The sequence below is a fragment of the Protopterus annectens genome, chromosome 8.part0 (assembly GCF_019279795.1).
Source record: "Protopterus annectens isolate FY-2018-M chromosome 8.part0, PAN1.0, whole genome shotgun sequence".
In the NCBI taxonomy this organism is placed as follows: Eukaryota; Metazoa; Chordata; order Ceratodontiformes; family Protopteridae; genus Protopterus; species Protopterus annectens.
Genome location: NC_056741.1, coordinates 1912108564 through 1912136068, shown reverse-complemented (window position 1 = coordinate 1912136068; position 27505 = coordinate 1912108564). Strand labels below are relative to the sequence as shown.

At 37.1% G+C, this 27505-nt stretch overlaps 1 protein-coding gene across 1 annotated transcript in view; it reads left to right on the top strand.

The window, feature by feature from the left end:
- Positions 1-27505, top strand: part of SLC12A3 (solute carrier family 12 member 3) — a 564508-nt gene that overhangs the window by 214657 nt on the left and 322346 nt on the right. The window contains exon 16 of the mRNA XM_044079103.1: positions 16364-16487. Coding sequence (XP_043935038.1) covers positions 16364-16487 — 124 coding nt within the window. The remainder of the gene's footprint in view (positions 1-16363; positions 16488-27505) is intronic.

Sequence of the window (27505 nt, the reverse complement as noted above, 5' to 3'; positions counted from 1 at the left end):
ATCTGCTTAGCACCAATTTTAGCTGCACACTTATTCATATACTGTTTTTTTCATCACCTTATGTCTTTTTTTGTCTCTTACTTTATGAACCCAGCTCTCCATTCTGAGATTCCTGTACCTGAGTAGGAGACTGTGCACTGCTTGCTGACCACAAGCCATAACCTAAATCAATTCCTACTGTCTCATCCCTAACACCAGGAATAGAACCTAAATATCTCCCTGAACCACAATTCCTCAAGGAACCAGAAAGTATGTGTTCTGCTATAAATTGTCTGTAACAGCTATATAGTATAACTTAATACCTTGTGTTTAAGCACACCTTCTTGCCTGGATAGACAGCAGCCTTACCCCTCATTACTTTCTAGCCCCCACACTTTCCTTCTTGTATACCCTTAATTATCTCCAAGCTTGTCCCCCCCAATCCCAGACCTACTATCTCCATTCAGGAGCTACTGCTGCAATAAAGAGTTTGTCCTCTAGATAGTGCCTTTTCCTAGTTTTACCTTCCTTTACACTGTTCCTGTTGTCTTAGACTTTAGCTCACAAGCATTAATTTTATTTTCATGCTTATACTGTAGTCCCACTCTACCCTTCCTAAGTCTCCGTTATACAATCTACTACTCCCTCCACTATTACAACTACATTTCTTTTTCTCTTTACTTATCTCCACCCACATTCACCGACAGCAGTCAGCACTCCACTGATTGTTCTCACTCAGCTTCTTCCTTATCTCACTCCGCTCCCCTACCCTACCCCCAGTTCCCACCCACTCCAGTAGTCCTACTCTTATACTACTTATCCACACCCCTCTCCACTTCCTACCAATCACTGGGAACACCATCATTGGCTATCAATCTTCTATTTCCATCCTTTCACCTACTACTCCCTACCTATTCCACCACACCCTCCTCCTCTCCCTATCCACACACATTACATTTCCAAGCCTATATCAACACCTAACTACATATTCATCCAAATGTACAAACTACCCACCTCACCCCAGTTACAGCTGTTAATCATACTCATACTTCTACCACCTTTAACTTTAGCCTTCCTACTTACCTCCTATGAACACCCATTACATACACACCTTCAATACACCAATAAGCTTATCACCTCTCCTTCTCTACCTGTTCACACTAACCATGCCAATATAAAAGCAACACCCAGCTATCTACTGCCTAAATACCATACAACAGCCCACATCAGATATAACTCCCTCAATGCCAAAAATACTCTTAATCTATACTGTAAATTCCCAAATCCAAGATTTCAAATGCAACTCTTCTCTTTAAAAGATGGAGACATTCACCCAAACCCAGGCCCAACAATTACTACTTCCACTCAGCATCTCAACCACAATCTCTCTACTTTTCATTTCCTCCCCAAACCTCCAACCTCACTCTTAATAGCTCACCTCAATGTACAAAGTATTAATAACAAAGTTGCACAACTCCACTCTCTCTTGGAAGTCTACTCCTTTGACATTCTATGCTTAACAGAAACCTGTTTAAAACCTGCTACTAAGGACAATGAAATCATCCCACCTGGCTATAATATCTTACGACTTGACCGTGTGGCTAAGAAGGGTCATGGGATTGCTATCTTATTTAAATCAGGGCTACAAATTACTACCTATGACTTTAAACCACCTCAATACTCTAATGCTGAAATTCTTATCTCCAAACTGCAAATTAACACTTTCAAATCCATTTATATTATCTGTATCTATCTACCTCCTGGCAATAACAGTGCCATCATAGAAGATATCCTTTGCTGGTTATCCCAAAACTTACCCCAAGAAACCATAATCCTAGGGGATTTTAACACTGACTGGAAATGTTGTAGCAGAACCCACCCTACCACCCATATTAACCTATTTGCTTTTTCTCAAGCCATTAGCTCTTCTACAAGAATAAACAAGCCCAATAAGAAAGAAAGCACCTCAGATTGGATTCTTATAAATAATCATCCCCAGACTTATGAAGCTGGTACCCTCCCTGATGATGTGAGTGACCACTCTCTCACCTACATCATCAAGCATAAGAACAATCCACCCATTCCAACCTCATGTAGGAGAATTAGAACAAAGAAAAACTTTAACCCCAATCTCTTCCAAAGCAAACTTAGAGCATGTAACTGGTCACCCTTAAAATACTTCCCACTGGAGGAAGCTGTTAAATAGTTTAATTCTAACTTCCTAACCATATTAGACCACCATGCTCCAACCCGTTCTATCAGAATTAGAACCAAATCTGCCCCGTGGCTTTCAAAAGAAATCAAGCAAAAAATCCATCTTAGAAATAAATACTGGAGCAAATGGCATATGACCAAAAACCCAGAAGACCAACAAAACTTCAGACAGCTGAGAAATTACACAAAAAAGCTGTACCCTCTGACAAAAGAAACTACTACCTACAATTCCAGCAGACTCACCATAATAACACACAAAAGTTCTAGGCAAGTATTAACCAACTACTACATCCAGGACAATCTGTCACACCAAACCCACAAGGCACAGACCCTGAAAATTCCAAGCTCACAGCCAATGCCTTTAATACCTTCTTCACTGAATCCATTCAAACACTTGCTAGTCAGTTATAACCTAATATCTTTCTTAAATTTAACTCTGACTCTACCCAATCCCCTCCATTTCACCTCCAACCAGTCCCAACAACTTATATTCTTACCCTTATCCAAAAACTAAAGCCATTCTCTCCTTCAGTGGACCAACTACCCACTGAATATCTACAGAAGGCAGCCAAAGCCATCACCTATCCCATTTCCATCCTGATCAATAGAATCATCAGTGAAGGACATACCGCTAGTATCTGGAAAGTCTCCCATATTATCCCACTACATAAAGGTGGAAGCTCTACTGAATTTTCCAACTACCGTCCCATCACCCTATTATCTCGTTTGGCTAAGATCATGGAAAAATGTATTCACAAGCAAATGCTTGACCACCTAATAAAAAATAATTTACTCTCCAGCTGTCAACATGGTTTCAGACCTTCCCACAGCACTACTACTGCCCTCCATTCCTTTACTGACCGTATTAACAAAAAACGTTGCCACAATATGCTTTCCTCTGCATTGTTTATTGATCTGTCCAAGGCATTCAATATGGTAAACCACCAGATACTTATAAACATCCTTAAATCCTTGTCACTAGATGAACTTGCTATAAAATGGTTCATGTCCTACTTAGACAACAGGCAACAGGCTGTGCTTTGGCACAATACTCTATCTACCCACCTGCCTGTTAAATTTGGTGTCCCTCAAGGGTCCATATTAGGACCCCTGCTTTTTTTGATATTTATCAATGACCTTCACCTAGCAATTCCCCAAGCTACATGCATCCAATATGCAGATGATTCTACCCTCATATGCTCATCCACATCCAAATCTAAACTTTGCTCCCTTACCCAAAAGGTGTTCAACACCGTTGAATAATGGTTTACACAGCACTGTCTCCTCCTGAACCCTAAAAAAAAACAAACTCCTCCTTTTTACTCCTACTCATAGGTCCTCTCCTATTGATTTTACAGTTACATCCATTAATGGTACCCTCATATCCCCTGAACCAACAACCAAACTACTAGGTATCACCATAGACAACAACCTCAACTTTGACACCCATATCAATAATACTCTAAAAACTGTTAACAGAAAACTAGGCTCTCTCTATAGGATCAAGCCATTCCTTTCTCCTATAACTAGAATAACTATTGCTCACACTCATCTAATCTCTGCACTCCTCTACGCCTCACCCATATGTACAAATCTATCTAAAAACAACCTCAATAAGATGGAACATTCTTACAACAACATAAGCAGATTTGCTACAGGAAACCCATTCAGAATCCACCACTGCCATAATCTAAAGCAACTAGGATGGCTTGAACTTCAAAATCAGTTTAAATTCCACCAACTGACCATTGCCCATAAAATTCTCTACCAACCAACTAATACTCCTATACTATCTAATCTCATCATTCCCTATACCAATCTGAAAACCTTACGATCATCTCACAAATGTTTTGTAGATATTTCTAAATCAAACAACAAGGCTGGGGACTCGCTCTTCTCTAATACTGTTGGAAGATACCGGAACCTACTTCTTAGTGAACTTTCCTCACTACCTTCTATATCACTTTTCAAAAGCAAACTAAAAATCTTCCTTAAAACACACTGGTTGTGCCCCTGTACTAAGCCTGACTAAGAAACTAGCTCTCCTAATCTCACGTCTGCCTATCATCTTCTTCTCATTAATCAAAATCTACTTTCCTTAATTTACAACATAACCTTGTCCTACTATATACTTTTAATTGCATCCTCTGGAAGCATTATTATAACAACCTCTTATTACTAACACATTTATATTTATATTTATATTTACTTCATTATATTATAACCTACCTTATTCTTACATTATGTATTAACCTGTTTATTGTATTGTACCTGCAATTCTTTTGCACTATTTTATGAATGTCTGCCCTCTTTAATTATCTCTATACTGTAACACACTTTGTACATATGAACTTTTGTATATTTGATTTTGTTTTGAATATGAGATGTTATGTTTTTGTTCCATGGAGCTTATCTCCCCGGGCCTCTACTGAAAATGGACATGTATCCAGTTAGACTAGCCCGGTCAACAAATGTAAAATAAATAAAATAAAATAAATAGTATTTTAATGTAGGTGGGGGTGGCAATTTTCTGCTTAAGGTCATCAAACGCCTTTTAGTGCTGTTCTAACCATGACCATGCAACACAGTTGTGTGTTAGCTCTCTTAAAGGTGCTGTCAACTCAGTGAAGTCTGGTATAAACTTGACTAAATAGTTGACCATGCCTAAAAACATCATAGAGCTTGAACATTGTCTGGTGCTGACATCTCAAGAATTGCTATTTGCTTGGTCGGGTCCGCTCTCAAGCCAGTACTGGTAAATAAATGACCTACATATGTAACTTCAGGAATTCTGAATTTGCACTTCAGAGGATTGAGCTTCAAGTTCACTTCACATGCTCTGTCTAGAACTTTCTTTAGGTTTCTGTCATGCTCTACTTCACCATTGCCTCCAACCAATAAATCATCGAATATTATGACACAAGGATAACCTGAAAAAAATTTGCTGCACTGCACTCTGAAAGACTTCACTTGCAGAATTTATTCCAAATGGCATTCTTAGAAATCTGTATCTGCCAAACGGAGTACCAAAAGTGGTTAGAAATGAGGATTTGATATCAAGCATCACTTGTCAAAATGAACTCTTTGCATCCAAAACATAAACAAACAGTGGCATTTGGTATTAGAGCTGCGACCTCTTCGACTGGCGCACTAGATGATATGGTCTTTTCAGCACTTTGTTCAAATCTCTTGGGTCAATGCATATTCTGATTTCGTCTGAGCTTTTTTAGTGAGCTGCTACCATAGACGACCCCCATTCAGTTGGTTCTGTAATTGGACAAATTACACCTTGCTTTACCATTTTATCCATATTGCATAAATATCAGAACTCTTCTTGCTGGTCTGACTACTGGAGTGACCTCTGGGTCTAACTTCATGGAATACACTTCTGGAAGTTTGCGCAACCTATCATTGAAAACATCAGCATACTCTGAGAAAATGGCTTCAGAAAAATTAGAAATAGGAGATGTACTTATGTGATGAACTTCTTTGGTAAAAAAAAGCAGATTAATTCTCAAACTATCTTTTAGATCCAATAAAGACTATACTGGTCTTCTGACTACATAGGATAGCAAGTTGTAACAGTTCTTGGCCAAATAACATGAAAGCACCATTAAGCCTTCTGTTTGAATCTCTTCACCTCCATAAGCAACAATTTTCGCACTACTGGCCACATTAATTTGCTCATTAGGTCTCACTTTAGCAAATGTGTCTGCTGATATAACATTACACTTTGAACCAGTGTCTACTTTAAGCTCTATGGATTTACCATTGATACGGACTGTACAGAACACTTTGCTTTTTGTCAAAAGATTCACTGCATCAACTCTTTCACCAATTACTGACACACCACCCACAGAAAGCTGACTGCTGTGTCTCTACTTGAACAACCTGCTTTTTTGTGTGACCTTTCTTTACTACTGCATGAGGTTTACCTGATTTGCAAACTTTTTAGAAATGTCACACTTGTGACATTGCTGACCAAATGCTAAACAGTTTTCTCTTTTAGACTTATGATTGGCACCACAATTGCAACAGTTAACAATAAATCTGGACTTGGGTTCTGCTGATTCATGCTTGTACTCCACTGAGCATGCACCTTTAACTGAACTGGTCTTAGAACTTGCTGGAAAACTAGTAGTTTTCTTGATGAGGCAGCAGGGGTTGTGGCTGCTATGTGCTTAGTAGGCCTATTTCTGTTTGCCATGTGTTGCATGCTGTCTACATTTGCTCTGGAGCCTGCTGAAACCATGCCCCAGTCACTTGCCAGCATACTTGTGTGTTTTTCTGTCACTTCATGGATTTGGCAAATCTCTATGGTTTTACTCAACATTAAATCACTATAACGAGGCAAGATCTTTCTCACAGCAGCACTATTAATACCACGCACAAGCCTGTCCATTATCAACTCATCTTTTAAGTTACCAAACCAACGCATTTTAGCCTTGTTTCTCAGATCAGTTATATAAGCTGAAAGTTTCCCTCTGGTTTCTGATCTCTTGTGTAAAACAAATGCCTCTCCAGTGTAATATTTGTCTCGGGGTTACACATTTCTATGAACTTGAATTTCAAACACTCAGGGTCTTCCCTTGACTCAGCCTGTACAACAATACAACCAATTCCACCTTCTCCTTCATATACTGCTGGTGCATACACAAATGAATGCTATATTTCTATGGCCTCTGACCCTGCTACGTTTAGCAAAATTAATGCCTTGGTGCGTGCATCTTTATCTGAATAAGCTGCGTGTATAAAATATTGTACTCCTGCTGAAATATTCTCCAATTCTCTGCAATATTCTGATCAAATACAAGTGGTAAGGGCTTTCGAAATCCATCTGTCCTATTAATACATACCAGTGATGGGTTTTGCACATAAGCACGAACACATACACATGCACATATGCCAGGAATTTATGCCAGTCCTTGTAACTTTGCTCAATAGCACAACGAGCCTCTGTATAACTGAACTTGCAAAACAAGTATCTCATGGGCACTGTAATATGCTTAAAATTATTGTATTGCATGAAATCACCTCTTATCAGTGTAAGAAACACATCAAATGACTGCACGATGCAAGCCTCTGTGTAACTAGGCTTTGTGAAATAATTTTCTAGGGCAGCGTAATACTTTTGAACTTACTGTATTGCTAAAGTCATTTATCACCATTTTAAGAAGCACTTCAAATAACTGTACGATGCAAATGAACTGGGCAGGAGAAGCTCAGAGTGAATAACATTTTGAAGTAATAGCACTTTGTGAATAAATTGTACACAACACACTGAAACTTCGCCAAAATGGTGGTACCTTTCTAGGCAATTCTCTACAGTGCAAGAAACACTCTGTAATGGTGGTACTTTGCGAATAGACATACCCAGCACAAGAAACTTTTCAAAATGGCTATACTTTGACTCCACTTTCACAAAATAATTTCACTTTGCACACAAACAACTCTTTGAAATACATGCACAGTAAAAAAGCACACACTGTAAGCACTTTAAGACACTTTGAGATACATCGAATAACTTTAGTTAAGCCCTTGATACAATACAAAGTCATAGTTATGCTAAAACACAGCACTTTGCCAAAACACATGCAGTCACCTTGCTTAATTTACACTTAATGTGCCCATTTTGCCCTTATTATTTGTTTTGCTTGTTTAATCTCTTTTCATGCCCATTGTACTTTTCTTGTACTACTTTTACTCTAAACATGCCTGTTTTGCCTTTAAACACATTCATTTTACTTTTCTGTTATTCATTTCATCAGATACCTTTTCTTTAAACATTCCCCTTAGTTAATAAGCCTTTTGTGCCTCCCGCTTGTTTAATAATGCATTTTGTGCCCTTGTACTGCCCTGTTTTGTTCTTTTTATGAAACAAGTAGTCTGTGTGTATTCTCATTACCTTTACTTCTTTTCTGGTTCTTTTTAGTGCTTGTTTCTCTTAGTTTACCTTGTCTGTCATCTTTGCACCTCATGGCTCCGAATCTTTTTCTCTGCAATACCAGTTCTGACACCATGTCGCTCTCCTACTTTGGACATAATAGAAGAATCTTTGTGGGGTTTGTTTAAGCAGCTTTATTTTATACAAAAACCATCACAATTGATGTTTACTGACTTTAACTTAAGTAACTTATATACAGACTATCTGCTGTATTCCTGCATGCTTACTCCTTGGCTGCATTCTCAAAATGGCTAGGAATGGCACATGCTTGATATTTATAAGTGCACTCTCAGTCTTTGACTTGCTACTTAAAGATACATCACATAGCATGTGCTCTCTGATCTACAAGTATATTGCTGGAGGTGGGGTTACAGTATAAAACATCAATGGGTTGGACAGAGCAAGGAAAAGATGGGATAAGATGAGAGGGGAGGTGGTTGCTTTGGGGGTTACAACAATGGCAGATCTTATAGACCAATTTCCCTGAAAAATGTAAGCAAGTCACAATCTTCAAGCAAGTCATAGTTCCTCCAAACAGCCACAGTGACAATTTCCCACCTGGTCAATTAAGGCCCACAAACTACCTGCTATATTGAAAATAGCTGGAACAATCCCTGAATTAGAAGAAAACCTACTAAATGAACTTGAGTTGACACTAGTTCTATAAAAGTCTTAAGTAACGCCTGAACTTATTCATTAATCCAGATACACTATAATCTCTCAATAACAGGAAACATAGATCATTAAAGGGAGAAAGAAGTCATAAGCAGACACTGTCCACATGGAAATCTGACCCTGTAAATAATACTAAATAAACAAACAGATTAAATCTGTTGTACTAGTAACAGTCTAGCTGATGACAGGCAGATCAAAAAAATAAATAAAATTGAAAACTGCACAGTCATCAACTAGCCTTCTAAATGAAAATAGACTGACTGAAACACATGAACACACACACACACACACACACACACACACACACACACACACACACACACACACACACACACACACGTATAACACAAATTAATCAACTCTAAACTCACACTTATGTTTGGGCAACTGCTTAGGCACAAACTAACACAATCACTCATCTTGCACAGCTACGCAATCTAATAAACATATCTATTTACATTATCACCCTCCTGTTCCCCCCACACATCACAGACTTCCAAATAGTCATCCAACATTATACATTCATTGACTCAATCAGTCATTCAACCATCATGAACACATGCTTTTGTAATCTTACAAACACTAACAATCCCTCATGCATACTTTCAATGATCCACTCCTCACAATGCTCACATAACATGCCTATTTGCAAACACTGGACCAAATTGACAACAGGTTGTCACTAACATGCATATCCCTCCACCAAACCCAGCAACTCCCTTCTGTAGGAACAACTACTTACTAAGCGTGAGAACTAATTTGGACCTTGGAAAGTGATCTGTGAATGTGCCCTTACTAAATGAATATACATACTTTTAACGTATATTTAAAGAGAGTATTACGGCATACGGACAGACATAAGTGGGCAGCCAATTAACACAATTGTAACATAATGTAATACACCCAAACAAACCTTCCTAGACATAGAACCAAATGCCTGTGTAGTGAAAAGCTCAGCAAAAGCCACATGCATAAGATCTGTATAAAAAAATCATCCTAGTCACAGCTAAACAGGTTTGGAAGTCACTTAAAACGTAACCTAAAACTCACAAGCAACACCAAAAACAAACATTATAGTTAATTCCCTAATATGATCGTAACAGCAATATCATCATTCCTAAACCACATAATTTGTAATTTGACCTCCAAAATCTCAGAATTCCTCTACAAGGCCATCACGCCCTATACATCTTAAGAGATCAACAGTCATTCAAATTTAGAGTGATAATCTCCAAACAAGTAGTAAAAGTCTTAGAAAAAATAGACACCTTTTGAAGTTGTAACTCTTAACTGTGCTTAAAATTCATTAAACTGTAAGCCATGTATGCAGTTAAAACAATTGCCCACACAAATAATCTCACCTGTAGTACAAATTCTTTACCTTAGAGCTGGAGGCATGCCTACAGAGTACCATTCTCCAAAACAACTCATTCTGAATCAGCCTCAGATTTCAGACCAGAAGCAATACATATGTCAAGTCACTCTTCAACAAAGCTTTTGGTGAAAACTCTTTTGCAAACATAACACCTGCAACATGGGATACAGTCCTCAGGAGATTAGAAAGCTCACCTAGAAAATTATTTAACAGAACATATACAAAAATACAATCTGCTCTCCAAAGACCAAGCTTTAACACACTGACAGCAATCAAACCACGTACATAAATCGGTGGAAGAAGCACAGCTGAGTGCAATCTGTTCTTTGATTTCAGATATATCTTTTGAAATGGCAAATAACTGAAATACATGCGCAGTAATAAGCACACACTTTTAGACACTTTGAGATACTTTGAATAATGTTAGTTACGCCCTTGATACAATACAAAGTCATAGTTATGCTAAAAGACAGCACTTGGCCAAAAAACATGCAGTATCCGTGCTTAATTTACACTTAATATCTAATGGCTAACTATGCTCTCTTACTAATTATACCACAACATTTTTTGGAGACTCTCCATTACATTTGTTAACATCCTACATAGTAAATAGGACATTCACTGTTATACAAGGAAGTGTATCCTCTGATAATGGCATGTCCCATGCAGGAATCCCACAAGGCTCAGTTTTGGGATCACTGAGATTTTCACTGTTTAGAAATAACCTCACTTTTACCTCCTGTCAATTAGTTGCACACTTTATGCTGATGAGATTTTTAGCTACAGCTCAAACTCTTCTTCAGAAAACTCTAAGCAAACTTCAGAATTATTTCAGCCTCATTTGGAAATGATTGAAACAAGGATACATAGCTATTAACTGTAGCAAATCCATAGTTTTCAGCCCATCTGAAACTGGCTGAAACAAAGATACTTGGTTGTTAAGTGTTGCTAGTCCACAGTAATGCTGTACTAGAATTCATCTAAGGCTGTCCAGTAATCCAGATTTTCAAATAAGAGACCACAGGGAAATGACATTCCCAAAGTAATCCAGCAAAGATACCTTGATCTGCTCTCTGACAAGCAGCTTGCATTCACTCCTCACAAAGAGCATGTAACTAACTAAACCCTGCAGAATCTTAACTTTATGTGTAAATATAGCCATCTCTTACCAGTAGAATCATAGAAAGCCACATGATTTCAGTTGCCAGTGGTCAAGGTACAGTACTGCTTCCTGGTTTTAACAATAAACACAGCCTTCAGTACTAATATCCTACAAATGACAGTTTACAAAATCTACTGATCTATCTGCTTATCAGAGGGTAGAGAACACCACTGCATAACGCATCAGAAGCCCAGGTGACTCCGAATCACAGCAACGGTAACCTTCCTCCTGAGCCCTCTAAAATTAATTCTTCATATTATAGTCAGTGCCATTCAATAACCTCAAAACTCCACAGTCAAGCTGTTATCATATCCCCACTGGTCATTCAATGACAAAGCTCCCACCTTGGTCAAGTCACCCTTCAACAAAACTTTTGGTGTAAAATTGTTTGCAGGAATAGCACCTGCAACACTGAATGCAGTCCTCAGGAGATTAGAAAGCTTGTACAGTAAACTCTCAGTTAATCAGAACTCAAGCAACCATACAAAGAAAAAAAAATTTGAAGAAATATAGTACAATTTTCGTATGTTGCACTTTCTGTTTCCCTCCTGCAAAAGCATACCTTACGTTTTTAGAGTTTTAGAGTTTTAAAAAGGAAGACAGGAATAAATTCCCTCTCTTCCCAACCTGAGAAAAAGTCAAACCAAACAAATAGTATGGGGTACAATATTAGTCAGGCCTATTTTTAATAGTAACTCTCAAGCAGCCAGAAACTACAGTTATCCAACATTTACCAAGCCCCATGCGTGGCGGTTAACTGAGAGTTTACTGTACCAAACATTTCATGTTTTGTATAAGTCTTATTAAAATTACATTATATGTGAATGCTAAAGCTCAACTCTGATCATAAACATTAGTTTCTAATGTTACACTACATCATGACATTGTAACTGCTAAATGGCTTTGGTCACAGCTGAAAAGGGTCCATGGATGAATTTTACTCACCTGGTTAACTAACAGCAGCTAGGCTGTTGTGCACCACTTGAGGGGGGGGGGGTCCTTGTTTCACCGGGGCTATGAAAGAGATGTTATCTGGAGAAAGGATGTAAGGTAAGAAAAAGTAGCTAGGAAAATGGACTAGATTAGATAGATAAGATTAGCAAGATGATAAACTTCTAGTAAAAAACAGCCTGTTCATTAACAATTCAGTGCAAATAAGGCAGGAAAATGGTCACATCTGTACAGTATACTTAACAAAGCCAGAGTTGCAAAAAATGTATGCATGTAAACACGTGCTCAGACTATGCCAAACTGAGCATCCAAGTGCTCCGGATTATGCGGAATGCTCTGCATTTAATGACTAGCAACGCCACTGTTCCGCTGTTCCACAGTGAACAGCTGTGGCTCCACTACATGCATTCTGATTGGTTTGTGTAGCGCAATTACTGCCAATCGGCATCGCAGTATACAAACCAATGCATATATTTCTGCTGCCCTTCCACATTACACATCTTTGGCTGTACTCTACAGTTTTTGATTGGCTTGTACACCGCATTTACAGCCAATCATGAACGTGGTATACAAGCCAATCAAGTAACGAGTCTCAGGAGGATGGGAGCCAATGACGCTGGCCACAGATCTTCGTGAGCAAAGTAACTCTAGCTGTCTTCACGTCTTATAGTGTGAGCTATTTATTTACATCTTTCTGCTTTCAGCTCACTAAGCATTGCTTAGTGAGATGAAAGCAGAAATATGTAAATAAATACAAGATGTTGTTATTTTTTACAATAAACACATAACTTTTTGTGGAAGTCACTGTAGTGTCAAACTGACAGGAAATTAAATGGCAAGCTCGCTTGTGGCTTAGGTAACTTAAGCAGAACCCCAGCTCTTTCATGTCCTAGTTTCATAGTGTACAATATATAAGTGGAGTTGCAGGATTCCAGTGTTCCAGTGCAATGGATTTTTTTTTTTATAATACAGCGTGCATCTTTGGTCAGTCGTTTTTAAGGTTTGGGGAAGTAGATGTCTTAGTAAAGATACTGCAGGAGTGGGGTTCAGGCATTATTATCGATGATGGAATAGAAATAATACTGTGACATTGGATGGGAAAATATCTTCATTTTCAGTAAATAAAGACACTATCAAGGGTGTAGCTGAGGATACTCACTGTACTGGGTTTTTCTAGACATCTCTCAGAAACTTTATGACAATGATACAGAACATTTAGAAATGTCGAAACTAGTGTTTATTGCATAAAGCTTTACAAAACATGCTTATGTTATATAAGAATGCATCAAGATAATGGTGTGCCCCTTTCTGAGTGTATACGGGCAACACTGTCAAGGTTGAGTACATTTTTAAAATGATGTGTGGGTGGTGGGGGTCCGCCTGAGGTATGGATACAAAATATAAATTTCTGGCTACATATTTGGATGCCATACTCTTACATTTAAAAATGTGCATGTGCTTACTGTGACCAATAAAAACAGTTCAGAAGCGAATAATTGAATTACTAGATGTGTACAAAGCGCAGAGCTTGAAAGGGTGTTAATCAGGTCACTTGGCAGACAAATGTAAGCAGTTCTTCTGAATTTTCAAACCCCTATCAACATCAGTGAATGAAAGAATCCTGAAGGTCTTAGCCTTGGTCAAACCTACCCAACTGAACCTCATTTTATTCATCTGCCCCTCCGTTAGGGCTATTTTCACAACATAAGTTGCTGAAGTCTGCCTGGCATAATAGAAAAGACAGTTTGAATCTATGCCCCTTTCTCCTAGACCCTTCTAAATTGTAGCCTTCCGAGTCAGCCCTTCTACCAATCAGTATGTCTGTGATAACATAGCCTTTCTTCCATATATCAATAATAAGACTATAATGCACCCTTTGGTATGCACTTGGCTAGGCATATGACTCAGCTTAAGAGACTGCAGAGTCCCCCCCCCCCCAAAAAAAAAAAAATAAATAAATAAGAGCATGTCCTCTCTCAGTTAACCTGACCTCCTTAAAGCCCTCTCACTGTTTTATATTTCATATTGACTATTGAGAGCAGATCTTTGCCATGCTTAAAGATTCTCAAAAGATCTTGTCCCTATGTAACCTTTACACATCCACAAAAGTAATACCACCATAAACACCAGCTCAAGAGACCTAGACTTCCACCAAAACTTAAATAGGACTTTTTGGTGAGATAGATATCTTTCACAGAGAATACCTCTCTTATGGATTAAACTGCCCCTAGAGGTTAAACAGAGGAGCTCCATAACCTTTTTAAGCATGTCTTGGACAACTGGATGGCAATCATAAGTACATATCAAGTTTACCACTCTGTTCCTTATGGAAAGGGGCCAAAACTATGGCAGAGTCTGGTATTAATTCATGTCTTGGTAAATGGGTGGGATTGTTGGCTAGGCTGCAAATGGTCTACTGAATCAACAATCTAGTATGAGCCTATGGACCTATGAATCAATTGCTGGGGAAGGCAAGCATCCATAAAAACAGGATATTCCTTTCCAGCCCCTAGTGAGATCACTGTTGTGGGCCAGAAAGGCCCTAAAGTCTCTGAATTATCTACCAACCTTTTAACAAAGAGGGGTGGGTGGGGTTCTTTGCTGACTATATAGAAAATGAGACTCTGACCTAGCTGCTCTTAACCTTATAAAGATCCTTTCTTTAACTTTCCCAGCTACCTTGTTCATCCCACTCCTACTTACCTAATTCATATTCCTGTCTCCTCACTTACCTGACCGTCTTGATTCCTGCTCCACCCACTACCAACTGCTTCTGACCTTGTTATCCCTTCCCACAGTCGAATTTTGTTGAGTCACTAGTGCTTAGACCTTCAGCTATTGAATTAGAATGGAAATAGACTCAATATGGTGCCCTATAAGGGGAAGAGTTGTATAGACCAGTTGCTTTGGTGTCTACTGTGGTGCACACTAGGAGAACCCAGATCACAGACAGAGCGCAGTGGCAGGGCTAGCCACTTGACGGTGTAAAATATGGCTCTAAGTGACTGGATCATGTTGACTGTCACAAAATGGGCCTAGGTATGTGCAAGTGATAAGTAGGTTGAGGACCCGGCCTACTCCGACTTATACCAGGGACTCATGCTAACAGTGGGTGGGGTGTATGTGCCCGTATTGACAGTGTATGCTGGCCATAAACCCCTATGGTGTGTGTCCAGTTGCCCCGCACGATAGGAACTGGGAATTTGAGCTAGGCTTCTCAGTGATATATTGGCAGGCTAGAATAGCAGATTATAAAATAAAGGTTTTGGATCTGAGAAGTGTCTTATTGAATTTTACAGATGTTCTGCCATGCTCCATGGCAATGGCACATTTCACGCAGTGCGAAAATAGGGTGTTCCACATTTTCACCATTTGTCACACATTGTTAGGGTCTATGTTTCACATTGGTCTCTTAAGAGGTTGAGACCTATGATGCCAAACTACTAAATGCTAAGCATATGAGCACTTGAAATATAGAAAAATATACATATATATCACAGTTATAAAATTCAAGCACTGAAGTACTTAGTTCAGAATTAAGCTATGAGTTAGACAGTCATGTTTTTTTTCCTGCTCCTTAGCTGGGAGGGAGGGTCTACCATTCTGATTTGGACTACTCAAGAATGTAATTTGAGACTGTACTGGTGTGAGTAGAAAGCCATCACAAAAAATAAAAATGATGTTGCAGTTACTTATTTTTATATAAGATACAATATCTGTTGTGAGTTTGATTAAGAATATGTTATTTTCAAAGCACTTACTGGAGGTACAGTGCATAACAGATGTTATGTGAAATAATTGCTTGGCTGTGGAAATGAGGAACAAAGTAAGATAAAATGCCACATACAGTTAATATGTATTGTTATGACACAACTACACAAGTGAATGCTTTACTGTACTTACAAGATGGTACATGCAGATCAAAATGAATAATAACATTCAAATGACTAAAACTATGTATTATATTGCATTTAAATGTAATCAGGACAGCACACAGCACATTTCATCAACCAAATGTTTGATGATACATTTTATGCCCTATATGAATTATTTTCTATTGCAGTGCTTATGTAAAGACAACCTTTACCCTGGCATTGGGTTTTTCGGAAAAGGCTATGGAAAGAACAATGAACCAATCAGAGGGTATTTGCTTACCTACATCATTGCTGTTGGTTTCATCCTTATTGGTAAGAGTTTACAAAGTTATGTTCTTAAGTGCAGTGTGAACTGATGATTGTCTAAATAAGAATGAATTGGTTATTTGCTTTGTAATTCCAGACCTAAAACTCTTAGAAGAACTTCAATGGCACCTCCCCTTCAAAAAGTCACTAACAAGGTTATTACTACTCCATTCCACATTCATAGACCCAAGAACGTAGGGGTAAAATAGGTACTGAAAAGGAAGGGGCGGGTTTCTTAGTGCTTGATTCCCAGGATTGATGGGCTGCTGTTGCAATGATTTTTGCAGCTTGCTTGATTGGGTCAGTGAACTCTAAGTCAATGAAAGGAATATCTCCTCTTAGGTGTGTGTGTGTGTGTGTGTGTGTGTGTGTGTGTGTGTGTGTGTGTGTGTGTGTGTGTGTGTGTGTGTGGTTGTGTGTGTGTGTATGTGTCTATAGATATATACGTACATATGGGAGACATACACTTTGGTCAGCAGCACATATGGTTGACAGTTGTGCAAGACTGCTGCATTACAATGAATGGTGAATATCCCCTTTCTCTTGTATTATGCAATCTCAGAGTTAGAACATATAAGAATCAGGGGTGTGTGGGGTGAAAGCTGTCTTGTTTCTACTGCAAAAAAAAAAAAAAAAAGGATTTTAAAGTTGTATGTTCCAGGGTTATGTCACAAAGCATACAAATTGCATTCTTAATATTATTGTTTCTATTTTCTGTCAACATTAGGCATGTTGAACGCAAATAAATCGAGAGCCATTTGCCAAAACTACTTTTCTTGGCAGTGGAGTTCTCTACTTTAATGTTACCTCAGAGGTGGTATATATAAATTTGGGGAGGGTGCAGGGTGCTTGACCACCTGCAAAAAAGTATGTGGCCAAGGTTCAGTGTAACAGAACAAGTTGATGAGTCAAGGAGTTGATGTGTATCATATTTGAGTGTGTGTGTGTGTGTGTGTGTGTGTGTATTAATATATATATATATATATATATATATATATATATATATATATATGTAGGTCTACTTCAGAATGCCAACCATTCAGAATGCCGACTTTCATATGGCCGACACCATATGATCGACATTCTGAAATACCGACATCCTTAAATAGCACCATTTACCTACCTGTAAACACAGTAAAAGCCCACCTGCACCCCCACACCCCCTGCTACTTAAATATTCTCACTCCGAGATTGCACTACAGTGCAGGAAAGAGGAATCTCCCAGTCTCGCACTGTAGCGGGATTCCACTATCATTTGTCTGCCTTTCAAACGTTCACTCATATAGTGTCAGCCATATGAGTTTCGACCATTTGAAAGTTCGAACAAATGAAAGGCTCCCAGATATATATATATATATATATATATATATATATATATATATATATATAGAGAGAGAGAGACAGACATACACACACATACATACATGTGCGTGAGTGAGCACACACACACACACACACACACACACACACACACACACACACACACACACACACAAGCACCCCTGAGCACTGCAAGAAGTATTAAAGGTGCTACCTAATAAGTACTTTTAGCTTGTTGAAATTTAGGGAAAGGTTGCAAGTATTGAGAGTGGCATGGTGTGAGCCTGCCAGCCCAGCTAGCTGGAATTTTGTAAATAATTTGATGTCATTTGTGAATATTAATGTGATTTATATGCTTGTCTTACAAATGTAAGAAAATTATATGTTATGTGTATATTAAACTGCTGGTGCAGAAGTGTGTGTTGAACTGTATGTTCTTTACTGAGCTTCAAGAATGTCACCTCAGTGGACCTTACTGTAAACGAACAGAGATAATTTGCAAACTCTGAGAAAATAAGTGAAGTTTTATGATGTGTTATAAAGTTAGTTAATACAGCAAGAAGACAGGATGTCTATGGCTAGAAATTCTTTCTGTTGTCTGGAAACAGAAATAATTACAGGTTTCAAATGTAAAAGTGTTTAACTGTTTTATGACTTCCAGTTCTAGGCAAACTTCTGAGAGATAAGTATTTTTTGACACAGAAGTGCTAAATTTTAAGTTTCTGTTAGCCTGGGAACTGAAGGCAAGTGACAAATAGTGATGTCATCCAGTTGATCCAGCAGTAACGTGTTGGTATCAATTTAAGAATTATCTCTTAGAGAAGGTCTGTGCATTTTGTATTTGTCTTTGGGCCTAGAAACATCCTCTCATCAGAACTTTTGCCTTGCTAATAGTAAGTACTAGATTACAGTAATCTCTCTTAGAGATAGAAATATAGTAAGATTAGTTTAGATGTTTTCTGTATTATGTGAGACTGTCTTGCAATGTTGTTTTAAAATATTTCCTGTAATTCTGAACTCTGTAGTCACTGTGAAGGCAACGGACAACTTATTTTTAAAAATCCGACATTTATTCAGTGTAAGTGCTTTCTTAATGTAACCATTACTTCCTCAGACACAAAAAACTACATAAAATGCTCAAAGTTTTATATGCAAATCAATAAAAACTTCCAATCAGATGACTTAAAAATCCCTCCAAAATACTAGCCAATTAAGTTAAAGTAACAGCTTCCCAAAAACATTCATATAACTGCATATTGTCATTTATACAGTTCATATAATTATAAATATTAAACATCATTGAAACCCATATATAAAGAACTATTTAAAAACACTGCTGAAATGCATATGTCAAAGGTAAAAAAATTAATGTTTAAGTTTTTTAGCCTTTAACACTGGCTTAAGAGGGACCATATCATTTAACCCAGATCCCCGATGTGGCCCTAGGTGCAAAATCCATTTCAATTCAGTGGATTCAGTATTGTTTACTATGTCCCCCATCCTGACACTATCTGGTTCAACTGGAAGAACTTGAAACATAAACCTATGCCTGTCACCCTCCATTAACAAATGTTTAGCTATAGCACTGTAGTCTTAGCCCTTTCTTACACAATACATATGACCTCTGATTCTTTCCCTGAGCCGACGTTTAGTTTTTCCCACATAGAATTTAAAGCAATACTACATTCCTTGCATTACAGTCAGCACTACATTTGATCTGCTAGAGCTGCATTGTGTCAGGGTGCCTAAAATATTTAGATTCGTCTGTAAATGGACAGCAGGTGCAGGCTCCATACCTTCGTGTTCCAATATTCATGGTAGTGGACGGTTTATTGTTCCTAGGGTAACACAACTGTTGCTTAAGATTCAACCTATTCTTAAAAAGAAATTTAGGTCTATTTCCCAGTACTCCATTAGTCTCATCATCTACAAGAAGAATGTGTCAATTCCTGTTTACTATATGATTGACAAAGCCTATATCATGAGTGTAGTGTAAAATCATAGGCACTACTGAATTCTCATCTACTTTCTGTCTCAAGACCTTGTTCCCCTCAGAAAAATAGGGCTTTCCCCTTACTTCTCTTTCATATCTTACTCTTGAATAAGCACGGTTAATTTCCTTTCTTGAATAACCTCTAACAAAGACTTCATTCAAGCATCCTGTTGCCTGTTCAAAATCAGTGTCTAGAGATGACAGTCTAGATAACCTTAATGCTTGTCCTTCCACTATACTCTTGAAAGTATGTGGTGGGTGCATGCTGTGTCTTTCCAGAAATGAAGGGTGATAACAATCCTTTCTATGTATACAAGTATGCAAGTCTACTCCATCTCGAAATACTGTTACATCGAGGAAACTAATCCTGGATGCTGATCTCTGGCATGTAAACTTGAAAAATTGACTACTGTTGTTTAAGTAGTCAACATAGTACATAAGTTGCTCATATTCACCTTTCCATGCTATAAAAAGGTTGTCTACAAACCTTCTATAAAATCTAACACTGAAGTCACCCCCTACTTGTATAACATCCATCTCCCACTCCATCATGACAAGATTAGCATATGAATTGGTACAGCTGGTGCCCATTGTCACTCCAGTTACTTGCCAGTAGTGTTTCTCATCATAGAGAAACACATTGTGTTCTAATACCAACTCAAGGAGCATGCATATCAATTCTGCTCTATGTTCATCATAGGATCCATCCCTATGTAGACATCTTTTAACCAGTTTTAAGCCTTCTGTGTTAGGGATACACTTGAAGAGGGATGCTACATCTAAGGTTGCAAACAAATCAAATTTGCTTTCCGCTTGACCTGATGTAAAAGCATATAGATCAACTAGGAAGTGTTCCATGTCTCTTAATACAACTTGATACCCTCCTAAGATTTTTCTAAGCTCTTTATCCAAAAATATAGAAATTGTTTCAGTGAGCCACCCTGCACCTGCCGCTATAGGCCTAAACTTGAGTTTAAGGGGGTTTTTATGTATTTTAGGAAGACCGTGCATATGAGGTATGAGGGGATCATTCACAAGGAAGTAGTTCAGGAATTCTTTAGTCAAATTCCCCAAATACATACTTTCATAAAGAGCCCTATGGACACTATTAATCATTCTTTGGATATCAGCCATATTAGCAGGTTTGTAGACATTTAAATAGGAAGCATACATTTCATTTCACTGAAGTAAAAAACAGCATCTAATACAACTACAAGCCCACCCTTGTCAGCGGGATGAATCACAATGTCCTTATTATTCTGCAGATTAACAATAGCATGTTGCTCAGCTTTAGTCAGATTGCCGGTTTTCTTAACATGTACATTATTAAAACTGTCATACAATTCATTTTTGCAGGCTTTTAGAAATATTTCAACATTTGATGGCAAAACAGGCACAAACAAACTTGGTTTCCTATAGACAAAAACATTCCTATCACTTTCACCCTTATAAGCCTTCCTCAAAACTACATTGTGTGCAAAGAGCCGTTACTGTATTAATACATCACTGAAGTCTGATTTTATAGTGGGAATAAAGTTCAAAGCTTTTGAGAGCAAAGAACTCTCAGCTGATGTCAGTTCATACTGTGAAATATTCCACACTAAACCTGTCCTTCAAATCCCCACATTTTATTCATTTTGAGCGGCACGCAAGAGGTCCATTGACACAGGTGTGCAAGCAGGAGGACAGAAAAGGAAAGATCCACCTGTAAGTACGCAAATTAGAACACTGAAGAAAATGTGGGGATTCAAAGGATAAGCCAGTGTTAAAGGCTAAAAAACGTAAACATTAATTTTTATTTTTGAAAAAAAGTTGGATTTTTAAGAAGAAGTTGTACATTGCCTTCATTGGGTTCTTTGTGGATTTACTTGAATTACTCACTGCACCTTGGTTTGTGGGACTACTGGACTGTTTGTTCTGTAGTTACTGTATTGAGTTATTGAGTATTGCCTTGTTCTTTTATTATTTATTATTACATATATTTAAACCTTTTAATTGTGACTGGTTTGTTTAGAGATATTTAAGCTCCTAGAGTACTTGCATATGTATTTGGTGATACTGTATAAGCCACTCCAGTAGCCTTGCTGTTGGTCACACTTACCATTTGGATAACAGTAACATTGCACTGTAGAACTGGTCACCCTTTGGGAAGGGCCTTATAGTAGCTGATAAGAGTGGTTGGTGCCAGTGATAACTACCTTATAATCTGTCCAGAAAGGGGCATGGCTAGTAAACCTGTGCCAACCTTCCCCAGGGGTGTCTGTTTGTTTGTATACAAGTCAAATCTCAAAGTGTGTGTGTGTCAGCTACTTGGGCAGGGACACGAAGCACTGGTTGGACAGCTGGAGGTGTTGACTTGACCACTTGGCTGAGATATTAACCTTATAGCTGTGCCAGTGGGGAGTCTTATTGGGGATCTAGAAAAAGAGGGAGAAACAAGCCCCAGACTGACTGTGATCTCTGTGTTCTCTGAAGGGAAATTGTACTGTATTGTGTGTGTATACTTGTCATCCTCCCAATGTGCATATCCCTCACTGGTGCTAGTGGTGAGGATTGCGGCTCCTTAATTACTGGGACAGAGCAGGGGCATAACACATGGTAAGGAAAAATTAAAGAGAGAGTAATAGAAATAGAACTGTTTTACAGGAGACCAGGGCAGTTTGGGGGAGCATGATATTGGTTCACAAGATAGTGTCAAGATAGTGTCAGGGAGATATGGGGATCAAACTGAAATGAAAAAAATATATAAGAACACAATGTGTGTAAGGTAAGGAAAATCACTCAAAAAGAAAAACATGGCCTAAACTAAAGATGAATGATAAACCTTTTATTACTCTGTTTAGTCTGCTGTATCTTCAGACTTCTTCAGAACAATTACAACTTACAAGCACACTTTTTAAATAGTAACACACCAAATCAAGTGACCTATAACATTAAAAAACAATAGCTAAATATACAATAGCTGTGAGAAAGAAATAATTGCAAATCCATAATAATGGACAACCTGGAAAGGCACCCTAATTATTTAACTTAATTACAGAGTTGTGGTCTTTTTAATATCTAAATTTTAAGATGGTTTTAACAGTGACATGGTCATTTAACCGAAGGGGTGATCTACAGTTACCCTTAGTTCCTATTGCAACTCCTTAACTTCCAGCAATTTGTTGAAATCACTCCCTCTGGGATCTGTATCCAAATGATCCAATATAAAGAAAGCAGACTTCATAAATTTTGACGTTCCACTTTATGTCTGTATAAAGCATTGTTGGTATTATGCTACATAAAAGCAAACTGATATTACATAGTCTAATAGATAGCTTCCTTGTAGTTTTACCTATATAAAAAAAAGATGTCACCAGTAACAATTCTTGTTGCAAATACCATTGTTGTTATTTTACAGGTATAATGTGCTTTGACTTGAATGGTCTTAATATGAACCAGATTTAAATAGGGCCCAGCAACTATAAACCTAAATTGATAATAATCTTAATGTAGGTATTTGGTTTAAGCCATTTGTGTGTTAATAGTAGTCTATATCTGCCTTCTGTTTTTAAAACATATTTTTTTCAATTGGAACATCTCTTATTAAGAAACATTTGAGCTAAACCTTCAGCCTGGGTCAAATCAGCATTACTGAAGCCCAACATCCAATTATTCACAACTATGTTTCTAATAATCTTACTACCAATAGAAGTGACCAGTCCAAAAGTCACATTAAAATTAGTACCACCTGTTGAATTGGCAAAAGTGAACTTCCTATTACAGGTGGTGGTACTAAAACATATAAATGGTTGAAAATCCAAATTCCTATGAATGACAACTACACCATCAATATACTTAATGCATTATGAATGATAACATTGCTCAATGAATAATTCAGTTAAAAAAGAAACCACTAAAACACATTTCGCACTTGGCAATGGAAACTAGTCTGGCCAATGCAATAAATTTGTCTTTTGTATTATTTTTAACAGTTCTATTCTGATGACTAGTAAAATGCGAATAGTTATTAATAAAAGTATGGTTTTGTAAAATAGCAGAATTAAATATTTTTGTTCAAGTCTCATTTAGTGGTAATATTGAAATGATACTAAAAGAAAAGATAAACAATGTGTGGTATTATTCAGCCCTTGTAAGAAAAGTATCAGATTATTCCATAATACTGCTCTCTGTGAAACACAGATCACTGATGTGATGTTCACACACAAAACCTTACATAAACTACTTGCTTTTATTCAAGATTTCCTCTTCGTAGTGCCACAAAAATGATTCGGTAAATGCTGGGGCCATATTGGTCCTCATTGCTAGTCCCCTTAGTTGTTGAAAGTAGTAATTCTGAATAAGAAAGAAACAATATTATTTCACTAAGTTTCCACTAATAGACACCTAATGAAAACTGCTGTATAAGTAAAATTAGTTCACTGAGTCAAAAGCATCAAACACAATCTGTTCCTTCAAAGTGGGGTATACTGGTATAAAGTGAAAGAGATTCACTGTCACAAGTTCTACATTTTCACATTGAGTGGAAAAAACCCTTAATGTTTCTATAAATTGCCATGAATGATAGATACAGCATGGGACTGACTGTGTCACTACATTGAACTTAATATCCAGAAAATGCATTAGACTTTGTATTACGGAAGCCCCTGTCTGATTGAAATGGGGACTTTGAGATATTTCCATTGATTTTGGACATCTCAAACATACACCCAAATGTGAAAATGGCACTAGGAAAATATATAAACATCTACTGTAATAAAACTCTGTAAAAGTAAATCAGTTAACTCATTATCAGCTGTTTTATATGTACTCTTAATACACAATTAGCATGACACATTTCAAGCGGACACACCGTATAAGCCTGCTGTTCCATTTTTCTACCTTCCTGTAATGTAAATATGAACAAGAGCATAGTTCTTTGAATGCTTGCAACTGTGTAGCTGGCAAATTAAAATATTTTCTTACATGAGGCTTAGCCAATGCATTCTTATATTAGAGGCACATATGCCTGAAATATATTCAGCAGAGACAACAAATGAAAGTTAAAGAAACTTGTTTTCGATAAGATATCAGTTGGCACCAGTCTACTGATAAAAACTGCCAGTAAAATATATCATAGATTCCAGTTCAGAAGGTGCCCATATCACATTAAATCAAGTAGCTGGAACAAAGGAGAACCCTTCTAACAAAAGATCATGTTGTGTGGAAGTTAATATTCATTTAATTAAAGAACTTAGCGTTTATCTCTATTTGCTTTGATTGTTTGACTTCCTATATTCCCCTTTTTTCAGTCAAGCCTCCTCTCTGATGATAAAACATCTGCTGGTTGATATACAACTGTGTTTATATCTGATAGTAGGGGAATATTATTTGGATCAAATAGACTATAAACGACTGAGGTAGAAAGACAGTCCACATGAAGCAAAATACTCTTAAAAAAATATTTTTCATTGAGATGGCATTTGACCAATGGACCCAGCAACCAGAATGGGTGGAGAAAGGAATGGTAGATGCATTTGAGAGAACATGAGCTAGATAGTGTGGGGTAAAAGAAAAGGTGGTTAAGAATGAGACACACATTCTTGAATGCATTAAAAGGGCAAACTATCTCCTGCCAACAAGTAAAAGCAGTATATAAATGTGTATGATAAAAACGGGTGAAAGATAAAAACATTTATTGTGAATGTTGAATGTTCAAGGACTGCTACTGCAGCTCTTGGAATTGTGGAACTGTAAGTATGAACATGGGAATATATTTTAAATATGACACTGCTATATACTGTAGCCTGAAATAGAAGCATTTACCAGTTAGTTTAAGTAAGTGTAAGGTGTGGATTTACAGCAGTCCTTATTTCAGTGGTTGCTCTGCAAAATGCCTGAAAAGTATAATAGCAAGCTTAGGGATCTGCTGTTATTGTATCTGAATTTCAGTTTACACTTCTGACATGAAGCCATGAGTGTCATTAAGAGTTTGTCACCACATAGCTGAGATATGGCATCTCCACCCAATTCAAACATGAAAAAAGGCAACATCACAAAGTGCGCACAGATACTAGTGAGATGAAATAAAGTATAATATAGAAAAGTCTTGTGCCAAATATATATATATATATAGATATATATATGTATTTATGGGCCCATCAAATATTCAAAAAATGTTGCACTATTCTGAGGTCAAATACAATAATATAAAATATCAAAATGAAATACTCTTAATATGTTAGTAACAGCACTTATGTTTTCACTATTAGAAGGTCCTCAGGATGCATTTTTACATGACATGTTATGTTTATAATTTATTTTTCTATATATCAAAAATGTAATGGTCTTATTTTAAACCATTTGTACAATAAAACATTTATTAGAAAACATGTTTGGAGTTATTTACTGTATTTGCATTCCTTGGGTTATTGATAGAATCAACTATTTTTGGACATGTAGCTATTTTAAATACTACCATAAAGTTATTAAGAATATTTAATGTTGAACTTTTATACTAAAATACTTAATGCCAGAATGGAGACACATTTTTGAATATTTAGAAACAAAAAAGCGTTGTTGCCAACGAGGTGTTGGTGTATTAATACAGTAAGCTCTTTTGATCCTCCTTACATGTGAAACATCTTTATGTATACAAACACAGCTTTAAATAAAATAAAATCACATGATCACCTTAATTATTAATTAATTGTCTAGCAACTCAAACTTTAAGAAAAGGAAACTGTGTTTAAGTACCACTGTATAATATTACTATCTATATCAACACTCAGGAATATAACACTTTAAAATACAAAATATAAATGTTATTAAAAACATGTTAAATATATATAAGCAGTGTTATTCAAACCTCGTAACCTAACCTTCCTCTTTTCCAAGAGACTATAGATGGACAGATTATTATTAATACCTGGGACATTGTAGCATTCAATAAAAGTTGCCAATCCAGTTCCCTTGCTTCTAAATGTGCCTCCCAATTACCTACCCAATTAAATCAATGCATCTTCTCCAAAACAAAAAACAAGATTTTTTTGTTTTTTAATTCTACATTTACTGGAATGTTTACTCAAGGTTTTTGCCAGTCACACCTCTTAACAAAATAAGTATGCTGGTAGTTTCCCTTCTTTATTGCCTTCTCTGCTTTCCCTGTATAAAAAGCTGGTCAGGATAAACAATCAGCCACATAAATGACCCCCTTCATGTTACAATCAAACTTCCTATTAGGTGCCAGTACTTCAGTGAAATTAGCAACAGTTATATTCATTACTTCGCACACAAATCTACATTGGGCACAAGCCCTACATTTTGTGACTTTCAATTACTTCATTTTCTCCTTAATCAAAATAATATTTTAAATTCCTGCAACTTTTAGATAAAAATCTGGAAGCCTCACCCAGTTGGGTCATTAATCCAAATGGCTCAAACATATTTTTCCAGTTCTCAGTTAATACAGCCTTATTTTCCTACCCTATTGTAATACAGCACCATAGGTGAAGAGTAATCAGGTACCTCCATATTTACTTTATTTAGGTATTAGGATACCTAATTAGTGGTTGAAATGTAATCCTTCTATTTATAGTTACTTTATCCTTAACCTTACCAATGAGGTGCTCAGGGTAGCATCTTTTCAAAAAAAATGTATTTAAGAACATTCATTTCTGTAATAAATGAATCCCCCCATGATACAAGGTTAGAAATTCTGAACATTTATCCT